The sequence below is a fragment of the Oncorhynchus nerka genome, linkage group LG2 (genome assembly GCF_034236695.1).
Source record: "Oncorhynchus nerka isolate Pitt River linkage group LG2, Oner_Uvic_2.0, whole genome shotgun sequence".
Classification (NCBI taxonomy): domain Eukaryota; kingdom Metazoa; phylum Chordata; class Actinopteri; order Salmoniformes; family Salmonidae; genus Oncorhynchus; species Oncorhynchus nerka.
The window spans coordinates 22,555,858-22,577,787 of record NC_088397.1 but is presented as its reverse complement, the minus strand read 5'-3'; the positions used below and the strand labels follow the sequence as shown (position 1 = coordinate 22,577,787).

Sequence of the window (21,930 nt, the reverse complement as noted above, 5' to 3'; positions counted from 1 at the left end):
AAGACAATAGTTGAACAGTTTTTAACAAATTAATTTATTCCAAAATGAAGGAGAAGCAAGAGAGAGAGTATTTTTTTTCACTTTCAATTTCACTTACTTAGCTAGGACATGCAGCTAGCTAGTTTAGCCAACTCAAACACCCTGCTCAAACAGTGGGATGTTATGTTAGCTAGCTGGCTATGACTATCCAACACAACACTGGAACTCTTCCAAGTCAAGGCAAGCTTTTGGTTTTACTTATTTATTGCCACCAGGGCCCGCCGGTGTAAGGGCTAAACTGCTTACTAACTGTAGACAAACTTTACTGAATGATTGTAGGGGGTTTACTAGTGTGTTAGTTCTATCAGCTATGTTGACTATGATGTTACTTTAGCTAAAATCTTGACAATGATGTAGGCAGTGTCGTGACTTTACTTTAATCTGATTACTGTTATTTATCTAATCAACTAACTATGTTAATTTTTACCCCTTTAAATTAATCATGTAACAATTAACTCATTAGGATTTGGGGCACCACGAGAGTGGTTCTTTAAAGAGTTACCGTCTCCCGAATTAAACTCCTAAGGTCTTAACCTATTACATCCATAAACAGTCAATTTATTAATCCTAACCTCATATCATATCATAATTCTGAACAGTCAAAACCTCCTGCATCTACAAAAACCCCAGTCTTACTTATGATTCAGAACTACACAAATTGGTTTAATTATTTATTTACTAGCTAACTAAATGGTAACACAGGATAAACATACACACTTAATACATTAGAAACAGGTCCCTAGTGGACTGACACAACATGGTGGCTTGTTACAAAAGACAAAAGGGAGAGAGAGAGAGAGAGGGACAGAGACATAATGCTTTGGTACATTTAGAAACTGCTATCACAGTAATCATATACTTTCCACATGAACCACCACCCTTATGAAGTAAGAAATCAAATTATGTATTTACATGTAAATGTCTTGGTTCGTTGTGGTTTTCTGTCAGAACTAGGCCTTCTTGGAAAGTGTGTTGGGCCTTTTTGCTGCATGCTTGTAAGACTCTGATTGTCCAAAAGGGGTCCCCATCCGTCTTCTATTGTTGTTCTTCCATTCGTTCTGGAAGATGATTATTTGAATATAGGCTAGCCAGCCTTGCCAATGGATCCCAGTGGGGTGATGAGAGGAGTAGAATACGATGGTTTGAAGAGAGTAATACAATAGTCCCACTTAAATTTGCTTATCTAGATACGAAACTATTTCCTAGATACAAAACTATTTCCTCTAATACTTTCTAAGAAAAGTACTTTCATATTTTTTCATATTTCATACACAACATAGAAGATGGAAACTTTGTACATATATTGTATATACAGTGGGGAGAACAAGTATTTGATACACTGCCGATTTTGCAAGTTTTCCTACTTGCAAAGCGTGTAAAGGTCTGTAATTTTTTATCATAGGTACACTTCAACTGTGAGAGATGGAATCTAAAACAAAAATCCAGAAAATCACATTGTATGATGAATTTTAAGTAATTAATTTGCATTTTATTGCATGTCATAAGTATTTGATCACCTACCAACCAGTATGAATTCTGGCTCTCACAGACCTGTTCGTTTTTCTTTAAGAAGCCCTCCTGTTCTCCACTCATTACCTGTATTAACTGCACCTGTTTGAACTCATTACCTGTATAAAATACACCTGTCCACACACTCAATCAAACAGACTCCAACCTCTCCACAATGGCCAAGACCAGAGAGCTGTGTAAGGACATCAGGGTAAAATTGTAGACCTGCACAAGGCAGGGATGGGCTACAGGACAATAGGCAAGCAGCTTGGTGAGAAGGCAACAACTGTTGGCGCAATTATTAGAAAATGGAAGAAGTTCAAGATGACGGTCAATCACCCTCGGTCTGGGGCTCCATGCAAGATCTCACCTCATAGGGCATCAATGATCATGAGAAAGGTGAGGGATCAGCCCAGAACCACACGGCAGGACCTGGTCAACGACCTGAAGAGAGCTGGGACCACAGTCTCAAAGAAAACAATTAGTAACACACTACGCCATCATGGATTAAAATCCTGCAGTGCACGCAAGGTCCCCCTGCTCAAGCCAGAGCATGTCCAGGCCCGTCTGAAGTTTGCCAATGACCATGTGGATGATCCAGAGGAGGAATGGGAGAAGGTCATGTGGTCTGATGAGACAAACATAGAGCTTTTTGGTCTAAACTCCACTCGTTGTGTTTGGAGGAAGAAGAAGGATGAGTACAACCCCAAGAACACCATCCCAACCATGAAGCATGGAGGTGGAAACATCATTCTTTGGGGATGCTTTTCTGCAAAGGGGACAGGATGACTGCACCGTATTGAGGGGAGGATGGATGGGGCCATGTATCGCGAGATCTTGGCCAACAACCTCCTTCCCTCAGTAAGAGCATTGAAGATGGGTCGTGGCTGGGTCTTCCACCATGACAACGACCCGAAACACACAGCCAGGGCAACTAAGGAGTGGCTCCGTAAGAAGCATCTCAAGGTCCTGGAGTGGCCTAGCCAGTCTCCAGACCTGAACCCAATAGAACATCTTTGGAGGGAGCTGAAAGTCTGTATTGCCCAGTGACAGCCCCAAAACCTGAAGGATCTGGAGAAGGTCTGTATGGAGGAGTGGGCCAAAATCCCTGCTGCAGTGTGTGCAAACCTGGTCAAGAACTACAGGAAACGTATGATCTCTGTAATTGCAAACAAAGGTTTCTGTACCAAATATTAAGTTCTGCTTTTCTGATGTATCAAATACTTATGTCATGCAATAAAATGCAAATTAAATAACTAAAAATCATACAATGTGATTTTCTGGATTTTTGTTTTAGATTCCGTCTCTCACAGTTGAAGTGTACCTATGATAAAAAATTACAGACCTCTACATGCTTTGTAAGTAGGAAAACCTGCAAAATCGGCAGTGTATCAAATACTTGTTCTCCCCACTGTACTTTTCAAATTACAGTATTTTCTTCATAACATTTTAATGCAACAACAAGAAAAAATCACATTCTATGTCAGGAAAATTGTTCCAGTATTTGCTTTAGAACATGTTAGAGTTTTGGCGGGAAAATGTCTGTGAAACAAAGGCATATTCCTGTGTGAATTTGGAGAAGGAGATGCTGAATGTTCTAATCCTTGATTTACAACAGAGTGTGAACTGTCAACCCCCCACCAGCTCCCTTCTCCCCCCTCTGCGGGTGAAAGGGGGTCTGGCTGAAGTTATTTACTGCAAAGCTGATCTGACCTATTTGGATCCCTACAGGACAGTCATGACAGATGGGTATAGTGGTGTTGATATGGTTTGGCTTGGTCACATACAGCTGAGGTGTCCACAAGCGAACGGAAAAGGTGAGAGGAGGGGAGGGCATATATGCAAGAAGGAATACAACGTGGCTGTTATGAAAGTTTTTACGTGTGATCAGGGGTATATTCATAAACATACCAGAGTTTGTCCAAGGGAAACTCTCGTTTGCAAATGTTAGACTAATGATTACACACTAGATCAGCTAGATGCAGGAAACGGTGTGCAAGGCGCTATTGAATGTGTTACTGTCTGTCACCTAAAAAAATTATCTCGACCTGTGTGCACCTACGTTGTAAACTTTCATTCATAGGCTAGGTTGTAACAAACTCACGATGGGTAATTGGGAAAATTTGAGAATCATGTAGTAGCCTAAACCTATTGCTGTAACATTGAACTGGGTGAATGGAATATGAATGACAGTTATCCGATATGTAGCCTCTGAATTCAATGTATGAAACCTTTATGGTAAGAAAACTGTGAAAAACTATAAAAATCACATCAAAATGAATCCAAACCATTAACATGTGATGTAAAATCTTGTTTAATGATAGATAGTAAATGTTAGCTAGATAGTTAACGAAATTAGCTAGCTGAATAGCATTTACTAAAATGGGCAATAACTTAACCTTGGCAGATTGCATTATATTTTAGATCTCAAAAACGTTGACAGTTCTCTTACCTATGCTAGAGCAACTGTACTGTAACTTCACTGAAACGTCACCGTTAACGTTGTCATGCAGGCTAGTTAGCTTGCCAGGCATCTAAGCTTCGCAGCAGCTATTGATAGCCACAAGTCTGCAGTTGCTACATATATTATACTGTTGGAAAACAAGTTGGCTCTGATCAATATCACAATTGCAGTACCATTCATGTTTTTAATCTTGCCTTGTGGTATGAAAAGTTGATATTTCAGAAGGTTGGCTAGCTACAGTTCTGTCTCAATCGTTCACTCTCTGGATGCCGCTCTTTTCCCCCAGGGGGTTGGCTATGTCAACCTATAACTCCTCCATCTTTTGCACCCCTCCATAGGTGTGCGACGCTATAGGCTGTGTCCTTCTCCCAAAGAATGAGAAGCTATACATTGATTGGCTTTTTGAACATGGACATGGAGATGGTGATTGGACATGCTTGACAGCCTAACGTGAGTAGAATGGCGCCAACGCCATGCTCTATCAACTGAGCGACAGAGGACCACGCTGAGTATGATATGCACTGTTATAAACTGGGTGGTTCGAGCCCTGAATGCTGATTGGCTGACAGCTGTGGTATATCGGACCGTATACCACGGGTTTGACAAAACATGTATTATTTACTGCTTTTACTGTTGCTCCATTTCTATCCATCGGAGGGCAGTACCTACAAGCTTGTTCTGTATGTGTCAATGGCTGTATATTTAAGCAATACGGCACTTCGGGGGTTTGTGGTATATGGCCAATATACCACGGCTAAGGGCTGTGTCCAGGCACTCCGCGTTGCGTCGTGCTTAAGAACAACCCTTAGCCGTGGTATGTTGGCCATACACCACACCACCTCTGGCCTTATTGCTTAAATATACAGCCATTGACACATACAGAACAAGCTTGTAGGTACTGCCCTCCAATGGATAGAAATGGAGCAGCAGGCCCTCTCAGTCGTACTGTAGCTCCACATTATTGGGTTGGGGAGTAGTCTACGGGTGAAAGCCAGTATCCAATCTATCCAACCCAGCTAGTTCAAATAAACATGCACTTCACATGTACTTGTAATTCAGGCCATAAAACCAGAGGGATTTACAGACAAAACCTTGATCCCCGTCTCCTCAATGTAGTGTTTTGCTTTTTTTGATTGTTGATGGCAGAGAGTAGACCAACACATTGGGTCCAGATGGGAACAGAGGGAGAGAAGCTGAGAGAGAGACGTAGGGAGACAGAGAAGGAGAAACATAAGTTACATTGGCATGTTTTAGAGGCCCTGCCATAAGAGAGACAGGCAGAGAGAGGGAGAAGAAAGAGGTTGACATACATCTGTCATGCATTATTTCAGGAAAGCATTGCTTGAGAGAGAGAGAGAGAGAGAGAGAGAGAGAGAGAGAGAGAGAGAGAAGAAAGATAGACTATGTGAGGAGGAGGAATGACAGTCTGATTGGTTCTCTCCTTTGTCAGGGGTATAATCCCCACACATATGCACAATCCCTCTGGAGTAGTAGCCCTGATTTGTGTCTCTGGATGGAACTGGTTCATAACCAGGTACTGACGGTCTTCAAAAGACATTCTTCTCCTAATCAGGCAGGATTGGACCTCTCTCTGCTTTTCTCTGATTACCTCTCTCTCTCTTACTTTCTATCTCTCCCTTTCTCTCTCCAACTCTTTGTCTCTCTATCCCCTTGACTTTCTTCCTCCCTCTTGTTCTTTCTATCTCTCCCTTGGTACATCATCTTGTACTCAGATAGAGTTGGAGTGGTTCCCAGTCCTGATTAGAGGGCTCTAACTCCAACCTCTCCTAAAACCTCCTGCGGGGTCTATACACAGAGGAGAATAATACATGTATCATCACAATCTATTCTATTCCATTGTACTGGAATCTACAGTACTGGATTCATTTTGATGTGCCCCTTAATGGAATCATCTTTCCCCTGTGAGACACAAGCATAGAACCAAATGAGGAAAGCATGTTATTCCCCTTCAGAAATACTTGTAATAGGCCCCCGATATGAAAATAATCCAATTTTTGATTTTCGAGTTTATAGAACAATTTTCTGGAAACTTTGCAAAAAGCCACATTGGGCTTCAATGTATGAAAACTTTACGTTAAGAAAACCGTGAAAATCTATAAAAAATCACATCAAAATGAATCCAAAACATTAACATGTGATGCATAATGTCAAATTATACATGAATCTGAAATGAAGTCATTTTGTCTAAAATAGCAAATGTGAACATATATTTTTGAAAGGATCAACTATTTTGTGTTTTTAGTATGTATGAAGAACATCTAACCTGCTTTATTTAGTTGTCCTTTCTGGCTGAACTTGGAGGATAACCTCCTATCTTACTCTTTTATAACAAAATGAATGGTTGTCAACTGCAGTATTTTGACCTCATAAACCTTTTTGTTTGCCTGTTCTTTTGATGTGTAGAAGGAACATCAAAGTAGCTATTGAAGTCTTTGGTTGTCCATATCTGTAGAATTTGGAAGAGAAACAATCTCTCAGACGTTTCTGTTACTATATGAATGCAGCCCCATGTCTCAGGTTTGCAAACCTTTTAAGCCCAATGTTGCATCACTTGCAAAACTACCTTTAGCTCTGGCTCAGAATGTTTGTTTCTTGATTTATTTACAGAATCAGAACACAGAAAACAATATTTCAAGTAATTGTCTATGGGACCAGTGTGGTCTCAGTCGAGTGGACAGGTTTCTAGTGTTTCAGAGGCTACTGATACCACAACGATGCTACTGACACACGCAAATACTAGTAAGAGATGAATCTGGGTCTAAGGAGATGCACTAGGAACAGTGCCTTCCGAAAGTATTCGCCCCCCCCCTCGACCTTTTGCCACATTTCAGGCTTCAAACATAAAGATATAAAACTGTATTTTTTTTGTGAAGAATCAACAACAAGTGGGACACGATCATGAAGTGGAACGACATTTATTGGATATTTCAAACTTTTTTAACAAATCAAAAACTGAAAAATTGGGCGTGCAAAATTATTCAGCCCCTTTACTTTCAGTGCAGCAAACTCTCTCCAGAAGTTCAGTGAGGATCTCTGAATGATCCAATGTTGACCTAAATGACTAATGATGATAAATACAATCCACCTGTGTGTAATCAAGTCTCCGTATGAATGCACCTGCACTGTGATAGTCTCAGAGGTCCGTTAAAAGCGCAGAGAGCATCATGAAGAACAAGGAACACACCAGGCAGGTCCGAGATACTGTTGTGAAGAAGTTTAAAGCCGGATTTGGATACAAAAAGATTTCCCAAGCTTTAAACATCCCAAGGAGCACTGTGCAAGCGATAATATTGAAATGGAAGGAGTATCAGACCACTGCAAATCTACCAAGACCTGGCCGTCCCTCTAAACTTTCAGCTCATACAAGGAGAAGACTGATCAGAGATGCAGCCAAGAGGCCCATGATCACTCTGGATGAACTGCAGAGATCTACAGCTGAGGTGGGAGACTCTGTCCATAGGACAACAATCAGTTGTATATTGCACAAATCTGGCCTTTATGGAAGAGTGGCAAGAAGAAAGCCATTTCTTAAAGATATCCATAAAAAGTGTTGTTTAAAGTTTGCCACAAGCCACCTGGGAGACACACCAAACATGTGGAAGAAGGTGCTCTGGTCAGATGAAACCAAAATTGAACTTTTTGGCAACAATGCAAAACGTTATGTTTGGCGTAAAAGCAACACAGCTCATCACCCTGAACACACCATCCCCACTGTCAAACATGGTGGTGGCAGCATCATGGTTTGGGCCTGCTTTTCTTCAGCAGGGACAGGGAAGATGGTTAAAATTGATGGGAAGATGGATGGAGCCAAATACAGGACCATTCTGGAAGAAAACCTGATGGAGTCTGCAAAAGATCCAAAACATAAAGCAAAATCTACAATGGAATGGTTCAAAAATAAACATATCCAGGTGTTAGAATGGCCAAGTCAAAGTCCAGACCTGAATCCAATCGAGAATCTGTGAAAGAACTGAAAACTGCTGTTCACAAATGCTCTCCATCCAACCTCACTGAGCTCGAGCTGTTTTGCAAGGAGGAATGGGAAAAAATGTCAGTCTCTCGATGTGCAAAACTGATAGAGACATACCCCAAGCGACTTACAGCTGTAATCGCAGCAAAAGGTGGCGCTACAAAGTATTAACTTAAGGGGGCTGAATAATTTTGCATGCCCAATTTTTCAGTTTTTGATTTGTTAAAAAAGTTTGAAATATCCAATAAATGTCGTTCCACTTCATGATTGTGTCCCACTTGTTGTTGATTCTTCACAAAAAAATACAGTTTTATATCTTTATGTTTGAAGCCTGAAATGTGGCAAAAGGTCGCAAAGTTCAAGGGGGGCGAATACTTTCGCAAGGCACTGTAGTGTTTGACATCATTTTTTTCTTTAGGACCTGTACATGTTGCAATTCTTTTTTTTGACCCCATGCCACATGGTTTTGCCATAGGCCCATGTTCCCATCAGCGTGGTCTGGTTTAAAGGGAATAAGCCTGTCTTCCCATGTCTGTTACAGTAGTGCTGGATTGAACCATCTCCATTCTGTCCTCCCCAATGTTACAGCATGGTTGTAGGGAGTCAGTCACAGATCCAGAACCAGCTTACCCTCAGTGTGTGTGTGTGTGTGTGTGTGTGTGTGTGTGCGTGTGCACGCATGTGTGCCAACTAACATATCTTTTTTGCATTGATGAGAAACATTCTCCTTTCAGTCCCTTCCGATCAATCGACGCCCCTTTTAGCAAATCAGTTTCATTCTAGCAGTCTTAGAGGGGCTTATAAATGACACAACATGGGGTTCTTGTTCATTCAACAACAAAAAATCACACTTACGGGATGCCCGGACACAGTCGCCACACCACGAGCGGGAATCACCTCGGGAACAACAGTCGCCTCCCGGAGCCAAGAGAAAGCATGGCATTGTGGGACATTTGCCTCTGAATCAGTTAACATTCTTAGTCTCTGTTACACTAACTGACTCAAAGAAGAGAGGGGGAGAAAGAGAGAAAGCAAGAGAGAGAGAGGATGAGGGGGGAAGAGAGAGACCGAGAGAACGGCTGAGAGAAAGAAAGAGAGAGAGGGGATGAGGGGGGAAGAGAGAGAGAGAACGACTGAAAGAGAGGGGGATGCCAACTTCAGACATTAGTCATAGTGCCCATTGAGATGTTCAACTTGAACAGTGTTTTTTTATATCCTACAAGACAATGCAGTATGATTGAGTAGACTGGATGGCGTGACTGTAGTCTACCTTACCTCACTGTCTCGCTCATGTGAATGAAGACATCTAGTGAGTTATCCAAAGCATCAGATGACACCCACTCTCACCAATCCTACAATGTCAAATCAGGGATTACGTCAAAGGGAAGGAAGGTAGGAATGAAAGAAGAACTGAAGGAAGGAATGACCGATGAAAATATTGATGAAATATTTCATATAATTGGGAAAAGTGACAAGTTCCAATCACAGCTAGTTGGTGGAGGAGGGATGGGTGTAGACTCAGAATGTACTACTGTAAGACATCATATGTATTGTTCCCTGCAGCCCAAGGCATTCGGTATATGGGTTATGCAAGATACCACAATTACATCCCTTTCACCACCTGTCACCATAACATCAAAACAAACACAAACCCCAACCACCAAACCATCTCAGATATCACACACATGCACAAGCATGCACTCATAGACACACAGACACACGCATGCACGCACATACACACACACACTGTGTGGGAGTCAAAGTCATATCATGAGGAAGTTTCCTATAATGCTCTGTGACTCAACAGCCCCCCAGGCAGAAAAGAAGGAGGGAGAGAGAGAAAAGAGGGGGGAAGAGTGATTCGGTGAAAGTGAATGGATCTGACTCCTTGACGCATCACAGGCCAAGAGATGGGGGGGGGGGGGGGGTTGAAAAGGAGAGGAAAAGACTGGGAGGAAGAAAAACGATTGGCGTCTGTGTGGGAAGAGAGAGGAGGAGCTTGAAAAGTATGAACTTGTGTGTGAAGACGCAGACAGACAGAAGGAGAAGCACTAGAATACTTAACGGAGTTTGGAAAAGCTCACGACTACCGATGGTCTCTTTCGGACCGGAGATGGTTTGCAAACAACTGATCAAATAATAGGTTTGGACCGAGCTTGGGCATGAAAGACTCCTCTTCTCGCATCTTGGGACTGCGGTGCAATTCACCTTGAACCTGTGCGGTTTTCCCCATCCTAACCTGTGTAAATTATACTCTAGAAGCGTAAAAATTGGAGACTTTTCCGACTGAACGAAAGAAGATAAAAGTTGCCATAAAATGTTGTCATTATTATTCTTGATTCTGTACATTCCTGCTGTTGTGTCCTCATCGTCACGTAAGTACAGCAGCTCTTCCATGTGAGAACACACGTTGTCTGTAAAGCTGGTTTGGTAGGATATAGCCTACTGTTAGATAATAGCCTACCTTGTTAATGGGCTAAACGGTATTGTTTATGCGGGTAAAACGGTATTGTTTATGCGGGTTTCATAGGGAATGAGTGTACAATATAATTGCTCTAACAATGGAAAGTCCTACATCTTTTGAAACGATTATCCATAATATTGTAATAATAATTTGAGGTAAATATGAAATGATTTGAACGCAGGGAATCAGATTTAGTAGGCTACCTTATTTTTCCAACCATTTCAAATTGAATTAAATGAACAGGCTAAACTTAATTATAATGCATTTCATAAAGAAATAAAATAACATTTGAGATCTGTATCCAGCATCAAACATTAGGTAAAATAATGCAATATTGCTTTATGTAAAATATTGCAATATTAAAACAATTTTAAAAAGTAATTTCCATGAACAATCACTAGCCCTTATAGATTTCATGAAATGGTGAAATAATAGTCCTAGCTAAACACAGATCTCGGTTTTCTTGACCATGCTATTGAAAAACCGTGTCCCAAGAGGATGGATTTCAACAGGTCGGCTCTTAATTCGTTTAACACATGTAGCACTGGGCTGTCACGGAGGCAACACCACGGTGACATCATATGGTCGGGTCTCAGGGAATATTAACCGCCAGCTTAATACAAAGTAAAGTAAATAAATCACAGTTATGTGCTGCGGTATGTCGGCTAGATTTGGTGTCTGAGTCCAGTTTATTTGTATAGGTGAGGTCATAAAACTACGGAGGCCGAGATTATTACTGTCTAACCGTGAACTGTGTATGTGTTTTCAGTTGTTTAATGAAGAAATGAATGTATGCGACAGTAGTGAGCTACTGCCTCCATAGCAAGAAGGCTTGGACTTTTATGGCACAGAAGATTGTTTCCACAGAGTTGCTGGTTGAAGAGCAAGACCCACTGCTGCCATTCCCCAGCTACTCCAGTGATAGATTCATAACAACTGCAATACACGTTTTTCTGAAAGGTTATTTTTCCTGGTTTGGATGTGCATCAGCACTTTCCTCACCACTGAAGACCTTTAGGCTGCCTTGTGAACGTCTCTCGCCTTCCTTTCCATGTCATGTTGATGCTCTCTAGTTGATGTTCTTGTTGTCAGCGTTTCCAGTGAAATCTCCCACTCACTCATCATAGTCAAAGTTACTGCCATTCAGAAAACATCACATGGCTCGATATGGCTAAATGTTGCATGACTTCTTGTTTCAATTCACTCACATACACATGTTCCATACACACGTTCCACGTGTGGCGACTTTGTCCCGTAGACGGACAGAAACACAGACTACCTTTGAACTGTTCCGTGCAGGAGAGAAAGGTAAACAGGGCTTTAGAAACCAGGGGATTAGTCGCTTTCCAAGCATCCTTGAAGACTGACATCCAGAACCAGGAGGGTCTAAAACCAGAGGCCATTTATCATCTTCACAACACCAGTGCTGTAATACAGGGCTTTAGCTCGACAGCTTGTGTGTTTACTTAGATTTAAAGCAATGCTTTTCACCCCTGAGAAACAAACAGGGTGTTGCAGACTTTTGTTCCATCCAAACACTTAACACATCTGATCTAACTGACCACCATCTTGGCTCTGTGCCTGGATGGAAAGAAAACCCTGCCGAAATGATCAATGCTCAGTCTCAGGCATGAACGAAAACAAACATTCTGTACCAGCCGCATAATCAGTGCACAGAACACTCTCACCAGAAGAAAAAAAACGCATTTGCACCTTTAAACCATCATCTACATGAGCAGCCTTACCTCAGGGGACCTCCTTTCTAGAAACAAATACGATTTTACAGCCCATAGTTACTTCTTCAGAACCCATCAGCAGAGTAAATACACAAGTGTAATTGCATCTGTCGTTGAGGTCTTTGGACTGAATGTTCTGCTCCTTAATTCAGGGCCATTCCCTCTGCCTGGCCTGTAATACTGCAGTGGTGAGACCATGATTGTTATGGAGCTGGATCGTTGTTTGATTGGCTAATCACGGCCTGGCTTCCTCTCCACGATGATACATTTACAGCATCAGCGTTGACAGTGTTTTGGTGTAAATAGTGTGTATGTGTGTGTGTGTGTGTGTGTTGTCGAGGAGGAGTTTTGGTCAAATTAACGTCTTCATATGAGCTTCATCAAAGCACAACACAGCCTTTTTGTCTGTTCAACACTCGTGGCTTGAGGATGAGACTTGTAGAGGTCTGACAATGTGATAAACACTCTGCGTCTATGGAAATGGAAATGGTTCACTACTGACCTGGGAGTTACGGCTGTGTTCTAGAATACAGTAGCCTATTTGTCGGATATTCTCTTCTGAATAATTGAATCAGTAAAAACCCGTCTCTCTCTTTCCCCTCTCGCCTGTCTCTTTCCCTCTGCTTACTGGGAATCAATAGCTCAATCAACCATTCTTTAATCCATGTATTCACTCATCCCATCTCTCTCCCCTCCAGAGATGGCTGGGATCTTCCCCCAGGACCCAGCCCTGCCCATCGGCTCCACCCTCACTGCCACATGTTCAGTCAGCCCTGATCTGGGCCTCCACGCCAGCTCTCTGTTCTGGAGCCTGAATGGCCGCCGGCTGCCCAGCTCTTCCTACAGCGTGTTGAGCCCTACGGCCCTCAGTGTCACCCTGCCGGGCCTGCCAGCCTCTAGGCAGAGGTCAGGGGACAACCTGGTGTGTCACAACCATGGAGGACATGTTCTGGCCGGGTCCTGCCTGTACATTGGGAGTAAGTGGAGCAACACACACACACACACACAAACACACATCTAGCAGCAGCACCTTGCGCACACATAGTTAAAAGTTAACAGTTTTATACCAGTCTTATGTCAGAGTACCAACCTGTGGTGGATGAGTAACTGTAGGATCTTTAGTCCTGTTAACTCCTGTGTTATTACACCATGTTGTGGTGCATTACTCCCTTTACTACTCCCTGGACATGGAGTCTGACACACACACACACACATGTCTGACATACAGACACACGCACACACACACAGTGTTGTCACAGTGCCCTAATCTCAGCGTGAGGTCCCTGTTCAACACCTTGTGTTCAGAAAGGGATGGAATCTTGGCAAAGTACCAGAATTTAAACCCCAGACAGACAGAAGAACATTCTGGACTAAAATATATCCTTTCTCCCTCCATCCACCTTCTCCCTCAGTGCCTCCAGTGAAGCCAGTCAACTTAACCTGCTGGTCCAGAAACACCAAAGACCTGACCTGTCGATGGGCACCGGGAGGACAGGGAGAGACCTTCATCAAGACCAAATACACACTCAAATACAAACTCAGGTACACACTCCTTGCACACACTTAATACACACGCATACGCACACATTCTAATACAGTCTGTGTCTAATACACTTGTGTGTGTGTGTGTAGGTGGTATGGCAGAGAGAGAGAATGTGAGGAGTACAGTGCCGCCCAGCCATACTCTTGCTACATACCTCGTGACCTCGCCCTCTTCACGCCCTACGAGATCTGGGTGGAAGCCACCAATCAGCTCGGCTCAGCCACCTCTGATGTCATAACCCTGGATATCCTAGACGTGGGTGAGTGTGTGCGTACGTGCGAGTGTGTGTGTGTGAGAGAGACAGAGACAGATAGAGAGACAGAGAGTAAGTGCCTGAACTTTGACCCTCTGGCTTTAGAGCTTTACATCTGCCCCAGTTAAAAGTTGCCCTGGGGCACATATCCAGGATCAGCTTACCTAGCCCAAGACCTAACAGTAACCATTAGTGGAGAATCGTAAAACTGACCTAAGATAAACATCTAGGACCAACTTCATCCTACCTACTTAGATCCCGACCCAGGATTTTGGGGGTGAGGGGGAACACACACACACACAAATGGGGGAGGACGGGCATTTTGTAGAATGGAAGACCAGACACACCCTGCCTTTTGATGAGCTCATTTTCCTTTTACTCACGCTGGGTGGTCACACACACACACACGGACACACACACGGACACACACACACCCTGCGGATGGGGCAGGGCTAGGAAGGTGGGCGATTGACGCGTTACACCACTCGAGTTACTACTCGCTGCTCCCTCCTTTCCCTCCACACTGAAACTAATAACACAACAGTACCTGTGCTGTATGACTTACTCTTACGGTCAGATCCAATTCACTCAGTGAAAGAAATAACCATTCTTTTACACGGATCTTTCTGTTTTAAAGTAGTTCTGAGCTACCTCTTTCCCCTCCCCGTCCACAGTAACGACGGACCCGCCGTCAGGTGTGAGTGTGAGTCGTGTGGGTGACCTGGAGGACCATCTGAGTGTTCGATGGGAGTCTCCCCCAGCTCTCAAAGACTTCCTGTTCCAGGCCAAGTACCAGATACGCTACCGGCTGGAGGACATCTCAGACTGGAAGGTCATGGATGACGTTGGGAACCTGACATCATGTCGCCTGGCAGGCCTGAGACCGGGTACTGTGTATTTTGTCCAGGTACGGTGTGTGTGTGTGTGTGTGTGTGTGTGTGTGTGTGTGTGTGTGTGTGTGTGTGTGTGTGTGTGTGGTAATCCCAGTGTGTTCTATGCAGGTGCGCTGTAACCCAGTAGGGATCTATGGGTCTCGTAGGGCTGGTATCTGGAGTGAATGGAGCCATCCTACTGCTGCTTCTACACCTCATAGTGGTGAGGACGCACACACACACACACAGACACACACACACCCAAACACACACACTCTAACCCCCTCTCTCCCCTCCTACAGAGCGTGTGTTATCAGGTTCGTGTGACTCCAAGTCTGGAGACTCCAATTCTACGTTACGTCGTGAGCTGAAGCAGTTCTTCGGCTGGGTACGGAATAATGCGTATGGCTGCGGCGGCATGTCAATCAAACTCTACGACCAATGGAGAGTCTGGATGCAGAAGTCCCACAAAACACGCAACCAGGTAGGTAAGGAGCTAAGTAGAACTCACCTGCACTCGCGTACAACAACCACACACACAGGCATGCACACAGGCATGCACACAGGCATGCACACAGGTCTTATTGAATAATTTGTATCATCATGTTTGAATCGTTCAGCTTTTTGTTGTGCAGGGAAATCCTCATAAGTTTTTCTCTCTCTCAGGTCCTACAAGGGGATAAGTCATAGTACGCATCACCCCTGCCTTTAAACAACCAGCAACAAAGTCAAGACAACATGTGTGTGAAAAATGGTGTCCCCTAAATGCTGTGGTTTTGCATACACCATTCAGCGACGGAAGAAGGGGGCAGAAATACAATTTTGGGGACAGTGTCTCTAGCCCTGCCCCATCCGCAGGGTGTGTGTGCTGTAATTATTTAACAAGACGTGGAGGAATAAGACATTGAGGAATAGTCATCTTCTTCTTACTGTGGGAATACTGGCAGCTCTGAAAAGCTAGAGATCCACAGCACCCTCTAGTGGAAGTTAACATACTGGGAGGAACAGTGGAGACGAGGACCAGAGTAATGTTTCTAGTCACATCCCAGTCTTAAACCATGACGACCCAATCGGAACTGTCTGTGACCCACTATTTGGGAACCCTGGTCTGGGAGGAGGGGGGACTATTAAGGACTATTAACTGACATTGTGTTACAGGACTATTAACTGACATTGTTGTCTGTGTCAGTGTGGAGATCTGTCTTAATAATAAATAGGGTCAGGAGTTTTTCCTGATCATATGGCCCTGCCCAGGAACACCTCCTGACCATAATGCTAATGTATTTTTCTACAGAATTGTACTATCATATTTAAACTATTATTTTTTGTTACTAAGTTATGTTTGGTTACTGATAATGTTATTGACTTAATTATGAATTATAGTTTGGTTTGAAAGAGTTTGGAAGTCATTCTATTCACACACACTCGCACACACCCCCAGACACACACACCCCCAGACACACACCCCCGGACACACACACCCCCAGACACACACACCCCCAGACACACACACCCACAGACACACACACCCCCAGACACACACACCCCCAGACACACACACCCCCCCAGACACACACACCCCCGGACACACACACCCCCGGACACACACACCCCCGGACACACACACCCCCGGACACACACACCCCCAGACACACACACCCCCAGACACACACACCCCCAGACACACACACCCCAGACACACACACCCCAGACACACACACCCACAGACACACACCCACAGACACACACCCCCAGACACACACACCCCAGACACACACCCACAGACACACACACCCCCAGACACACACTCGCACACACCCCCAGACACACACACCCCCGGACACACACACCCCCAGACACACACACCCCAGACACACATTCCCCCAGACACACACACCCCTGGACACACACACCCACAGACACACACACCCACAGACACACACACCCCCAGACACACAGCTGTGTTCCTCAATGCACTTAAAGCCTGTCATGTTTCTGTTACTGATGTTACACTGGGGGAACAGGAATGATGTTCTCTATATGTAATCTATACATGACTCCATTAACCCAGTTTATGGTGATACATAATCGGTAACAACCCGACTCTGTTTATCCAGCATGTTTAGGGTCAACGGCCGTGTTGTCTGTCTGATGTTGATGACATGGCTGCAGGGTCCCGTTACTGCGGCCTGCGGGTGTCCTGAGTCAGTGCCTGTTAATAATTAACCCGTGTTTGTTGGTCAGGGCTCTGCTCACAGTCTTTAGTTACCTCTCTCTGCCTCCCAGCACCCTTTATGTAAAGATATCCTATACAGTAACTTAAAGCTACACTCAGCAATATGACATCATTATGCCGGTCAGATTTCTCCTTACAGAATCAGCAGCAATGCACATTAGGGAGAGACAATAGTGGCAGTCTTGGTAAATCTGAATTCTGTTGTTGTTCATGTATGTATGTTAAGCAGGAAGTTACCCCAATATGTGCGATGATCCTATTGCTGAGTCTCCCTTTGAAGGGTCAGATTTGAAATACCTCCTGCATCAGAGTCTGTACCAGAGAGACAGAGGGGGCATCTAACGATTGCTGCAGGTGGGCAAAGTGTAGCTAATTGTCTATGCGTGACTAAATGGGTTTAAACCTCGGTCATCTGCGTGCCACAACATTATTAACCAGCTGAGCTAAAGCCTGTCTTCAGTCGCCTGGGAAGTGTACTCATCACATGGACATCGAGTCGCCTCTATGACACATGAACTCTAAGAAGAGAAGTGAGATGGTGATTCAGGTGTTCCCAGGGCTGCAGAATGGAGATAACGTTTCCTCACCTTGTGAAGACCATCTATAATTCAGCCTTTGAGGCTGTGCCTTTCCTGAAGAGGCTGGATGGTGCCGAGAGTGAATCAGTGACAGAACAGCAAACAGTAAAGGGAAGAGAAGGAAGAAGAGAGGAAAGAGAGAGAGAGAGAGATCTGTGTACACGGAGTAGAGTTGTCAACTTATTCTGGGATACCTTTCGAGTGGTCTAACAAAGTTTTTTTTCCCCGAGTGGTCTAACAAAGTTTTTTTTCCCAGAGTGGTCTAACAAAGTTTTGTCGACAGACGTGAAGCAGGAAGGACCCTGCTTTATGTTTGGACTAACGGGATCAAACCAGACCGAATCTCTTCTCCTGCTTGTTATTGTTGTGCTGATTGGTGATTGCATTTCTAGCTGCCAGCGAATCACAGGGCTGCCCACACAGACACAACTGACTGCTCTGGGAGAAGGTCCCTCAGCATTCTCTGAGGGTTGGCAACCCTAGCTGGGAGTGACAGAGGAACAACGTGTAAAAGAGGAAGAGAGGAGGGTTTGGAAAATAGAGAGAGAGAGAGAGATCGATAAATCATGGAGGTTAAGAGACGTCCGATAATCGCTGGCAGAGAGAAAGGTTTGTTGAAGACATCTATTATGTAACATGTTTACATTACAACTTTAATTTAATTGACAGGGACAGTATTCAACACTGTCATACTTCTGTTTTAACATCAATGGAAAAGTGAAATGTAGAATCTCTAGAAACTGGAGGAGCAGGAGTATGGAATTTGTATGTATTTTTGGTTTAGATGACTGGAAAATAAACATGATCATTATCATCACCATCATTACTTGTTGCTAGGGCCAGGCCCCGGGCGCTATGCTCTCCCTCCAACCATTGGCTACATCAACCATGACCTCACCAAGCCCAGTAGCCCCGCCTACACCTTCCACAGACGTATGAGCAGCAACAGTAAGTCTCTGAGGTCAATCTCAGTCTCTTTGCCTATTTCTCTTGTATGGTGAGTAGACGTTATTCACACCGTTGCCATAAGGATCCACACTCCAGGCTAGTAGGGCAGGAAGCAGAAGTCTATGGAAAGTACTGCTGACATTTTCCTCAAGTTTGACCTTTAAATTACCCTTTGACCTTTGTTATTATTAATTATTGTGGGTTCTTCTCCACAGTGGTCTCTGTGGATTGCAGTCCAGGACCCCAGTACCACATCGATGACAAGATGACCCGGTTCGGCCGCGTCGGTACCCCTTCTTACTCCATGCTCGGCAGGGCAAGACACTCCGGTGAGACTAGCTACTCCCTGAATCAGATCAATTGTTCAATCAAACTCTATTACCCCAGTGGGCTGCTGGACATTCTTTACATTCTCTCTCTATCTCTCTCTCTCACCCCCCCTCTCACTTCTAGCTGAACTCTTCCAGACTCCAGGTCCAGGTGCCTACAGCCCAGAGAAACCTCATCTCAGAACTCCCTCCTACACTATTGGCTCTCGGTCACGCTACCGTATAATGGATTCTGTGCCCGCCCCTAACCGGTACAAATGAAAGAGAGAGAGAGAGGGAGAGCGGGTATAGAGGGACCCTATATCATTCATATCATTCTAATCATCCTCCCAGGTACACCCTCCCTAACCTGCTGGGTTCCCAGGTGCCCCACAAGCCGTCCAGTGCCAGCTACAGCTTGGCGGGGCGCAGACAGGTTGGCGCTCCATCAGAAGACCTGTCCATGACCCCTGGACCAGGACGCTACAACAGTACTGACCCCAGCGTCTACCTCACACGACAGCCGTCCTTCTCTATGCAGGTTCATAGCTTTATCTTATATTTATGTAGGTATTTAATTAGCTTTTTAGCTATTTATTTATTTATTTACAATTTAATATTTTGTATAGTATTTTCTTGCATATCTCTTCCTCTAAATTAGAGTATTGGGATGTTTCCCTTAAAATAAAGTTGGATTTGATTTTAATTTTGATCCAGAGCCGGACTACCCGGGCCAGCGATCAGTCTCAGAAGCCTGGGCCAGGGACCCACAGCCCGGAGAAGGTCCTGCTCCACCTCCCCAGACCTCCTGCCTTCTCCCTGGGCATCAGACACTCAGAGTTCATTACTCCTCTGGTGGTGGTTGTTTCCGACTGATTTTTATTGGAGTTTCACACGGAGTTTGTGGAAATGCTGGAGTCAGTTCTGAGTTAAATACCACTGTGTTGTTTTAATGAGCACATTTAGCACAATGTTGGAAAAGTGCGTCACAAATAGAGTGTTTTTATTATCATCGTTAAGCCAAGTTGTGGATCTATGGGTGTGACCTGTGTGTGTGTGTGTGTGTGTGTGTGTGTGTGTGTGTGTGTGTGTGTGTGTGTGTGTTTGTTATCTCAGTGTGTACATGTGTGTGTTCAGTGTGCAGGCATGGTGACAGTAATAGGTAGGCTCCAGTCACTGCTCTGTCCCAGCCACATCAGTTCCATGGAACACACCTGAACTAGATAATACCTCTCAGGAGACAGCCCTGGTAGAACTTTCTTGGTGTCCTCAAACGGATCCAACTACAGAGAGAAGGAGAGAGACAAAGGGAGCCAGAGAGATCGAGAGAGAGGGGGGAGGAGAGTGTCTCACACACACACACACACACACACACACACACACACACACTATAAGAGTCTGCACTCACAGTGATCTCATGTGGGGTACCCTTGTTGTCCCAGTGGTATCTGACTTGGTACTTCAGGGGGAAGAGGGTGTGGTCGGACCAGGAAGAGGGAGGGTCCACTTCACTAACAGCTTCAGCTTCCCTGGAACGGCTTGCAAGGTCACATTCACGGGGGGTCTAGCTTCACAGCTGAAGTTTGATACCAAAGACTCTATATTCTGTCCTCCCTGTGGATCAGGCAGACCCACCCCAGCCCTCACATCTTTACCAAACCCAAACTGTGGAGTACAGAGAGAGGCACACTCTACCTATCCTCACAACTGAAGAGATCAAAACATAAACTGATGGAGAGGGCTACAGAGTACCTGAACCAACTAGTGGCTCACAGCCTGTCAATAAATCCAGACTGTTCTGCAAGGGAGAAACCATGTCGATGTAAAGACTGTGGTAGAGGCTTCCACAATAATATAGGCTTGACTAATCATATGAGGATACACACAAGGAAAAAAACGTTTAGCTGTGAAGACTGGCAAATGTTTAAATAACAAAGGAATCTTAAATTGGCCATGCAAGATCTCACACAAGGGAGAAATCTTATTGGTGCAAAGACTGTAGCAAATCGTTTGGCAACAAAGGAAACTTGACCATGCATATAAAAAATACCCACGGGTCTGGAGAGGAGAAGTCTTATCAGTGCAAAGACTGGCAAATACTTCAACAAGAAGGCAAAATTTACTAGACATAAGAAATTACATGCAGCGAAAATTAATTGGTGTAAAGACTGTGGCAAATGTTTCAGCACAAAGGTTTACTTATTCAGACATACAAAGCTACACTCAGGAGAAATTCCTTATCACTGTAAAGACTGTGGCCAATGTTTCAACCGTAAGGAAAACTTGACCCTCCATACAATATCTCACACGGGAGAAGTCTGACAGTTGTAATGAATGTGGCAAGTGCTTCAACAAGATGAGAAATTTGACCGTGCACATGAGATCTCACATAGGGGAGAAATCATATCAGTGCAGAGACTGACAAATGTTTTCCTTATAGGATAGGCTTGATAATGCATACCATGATACACAGAGGGGAGAAATCATTTCGCTGTAATGACTGTGGCAAATGCTTCAGACAGACAGCAACTCTGGGAAGACATATTAAAGGTTGTCACAGCAAGTAGAGAAAATGTTTTAGCTGTAAGGGTCACTTGACTGACCGTACAGTATCTCACACAGGGGTGAAATCATATGGCTGCATAGTCTGTGGATAATGCTTGAATCACAGTGGGCTCTTTTGGGCTCCCGAGTGGCACAGTGGTCTAAGGCCCTGCATCTCATGCTTGAGGTGTCAATACAGACACTCTGGTTTGATTCCAGGCTGTATCACGACTGGCTGTGATTGCGAGTCCCAGATTTGGCCAGTGTGTGCTGTCATTGTAAATAATCATGTGTTCATAACTGAAGTTTACATTTAAAAAATGTAAATAAAATTGACCAAGCATTTCATGTTAAATACAGGAAATGAATTGTATTGCTGTAAAAAACTAAACACTCTGGCAAATGTTTCAGTTGCTCATTAGCTTTCAGGTATCCTGTATGAAAT

At 44.1% G+C, this 21,930-nt stretch overlaps 2 protein-coding genes and 1 pseudogene across 2 annotated transcripts; 2 read left to right on the top strand and 1 right to left on the bottom strand.

Moving 5' to 3' along the window:
- The first annotated feature begins 10,000 nt into the window (after positions 1–10,000).
- On the top strand, positions 10,001–16,544 carry LOC115120286 (cytokine receptor-like factor 1). Its single transcript, XM_029649199.2, has 8 exons — positions 10,001–10,378; positions 12,902–13,180; positions 13,616–13,745; positions 13,836–14,005; positions 14,674–14,906; positions 15,001–15,094; positions 15,174–15,355; positions 15,538–16,544. The coding sequence occupies exons 1-8, from the start codon at positions 10,321–10,323 to the stop codon at positions 15,559–15,561; spliced, it is 1,170 nt and encodes a 389-aa protein (XP_029505059.1). The 5' UTR covers positions 10,001–10,320; the 3' UTR covers positions 15,562–16,544.
- A 97-nt stretch (positions 16,545–16,641) lies between these two features.
- Positions 16,642–21,840, top strand: LOC115120285 (protein CIMAP1D-like). Its single transcript, XM_029649198.2, has 6 exons — positions 16,642–18,294; positions 18,523–18,633; positions 18,849–18,962; positions 19,087–19,213; positions 19,296–19,482; positions 19,659–21,840. Exons 1-6 carry the CDS (start codon positions 18,252–18,254, stop codon positions 19,815–19,817), a joined length of 741 nt encoding a protein of 246 aa, XP_029505058.1. The 5' UTR covers positions 16,642–18,251; the 3' UTR covers positions 19,818–21,840.
- LOC135572884 (interleukin-27 subunit beta-like) lies at positions 20,075–20,757 on the bottom strand (annotated as a pseudogene).
- Positions 21,841–21,930: the final 90 nt, after the last annotated feature.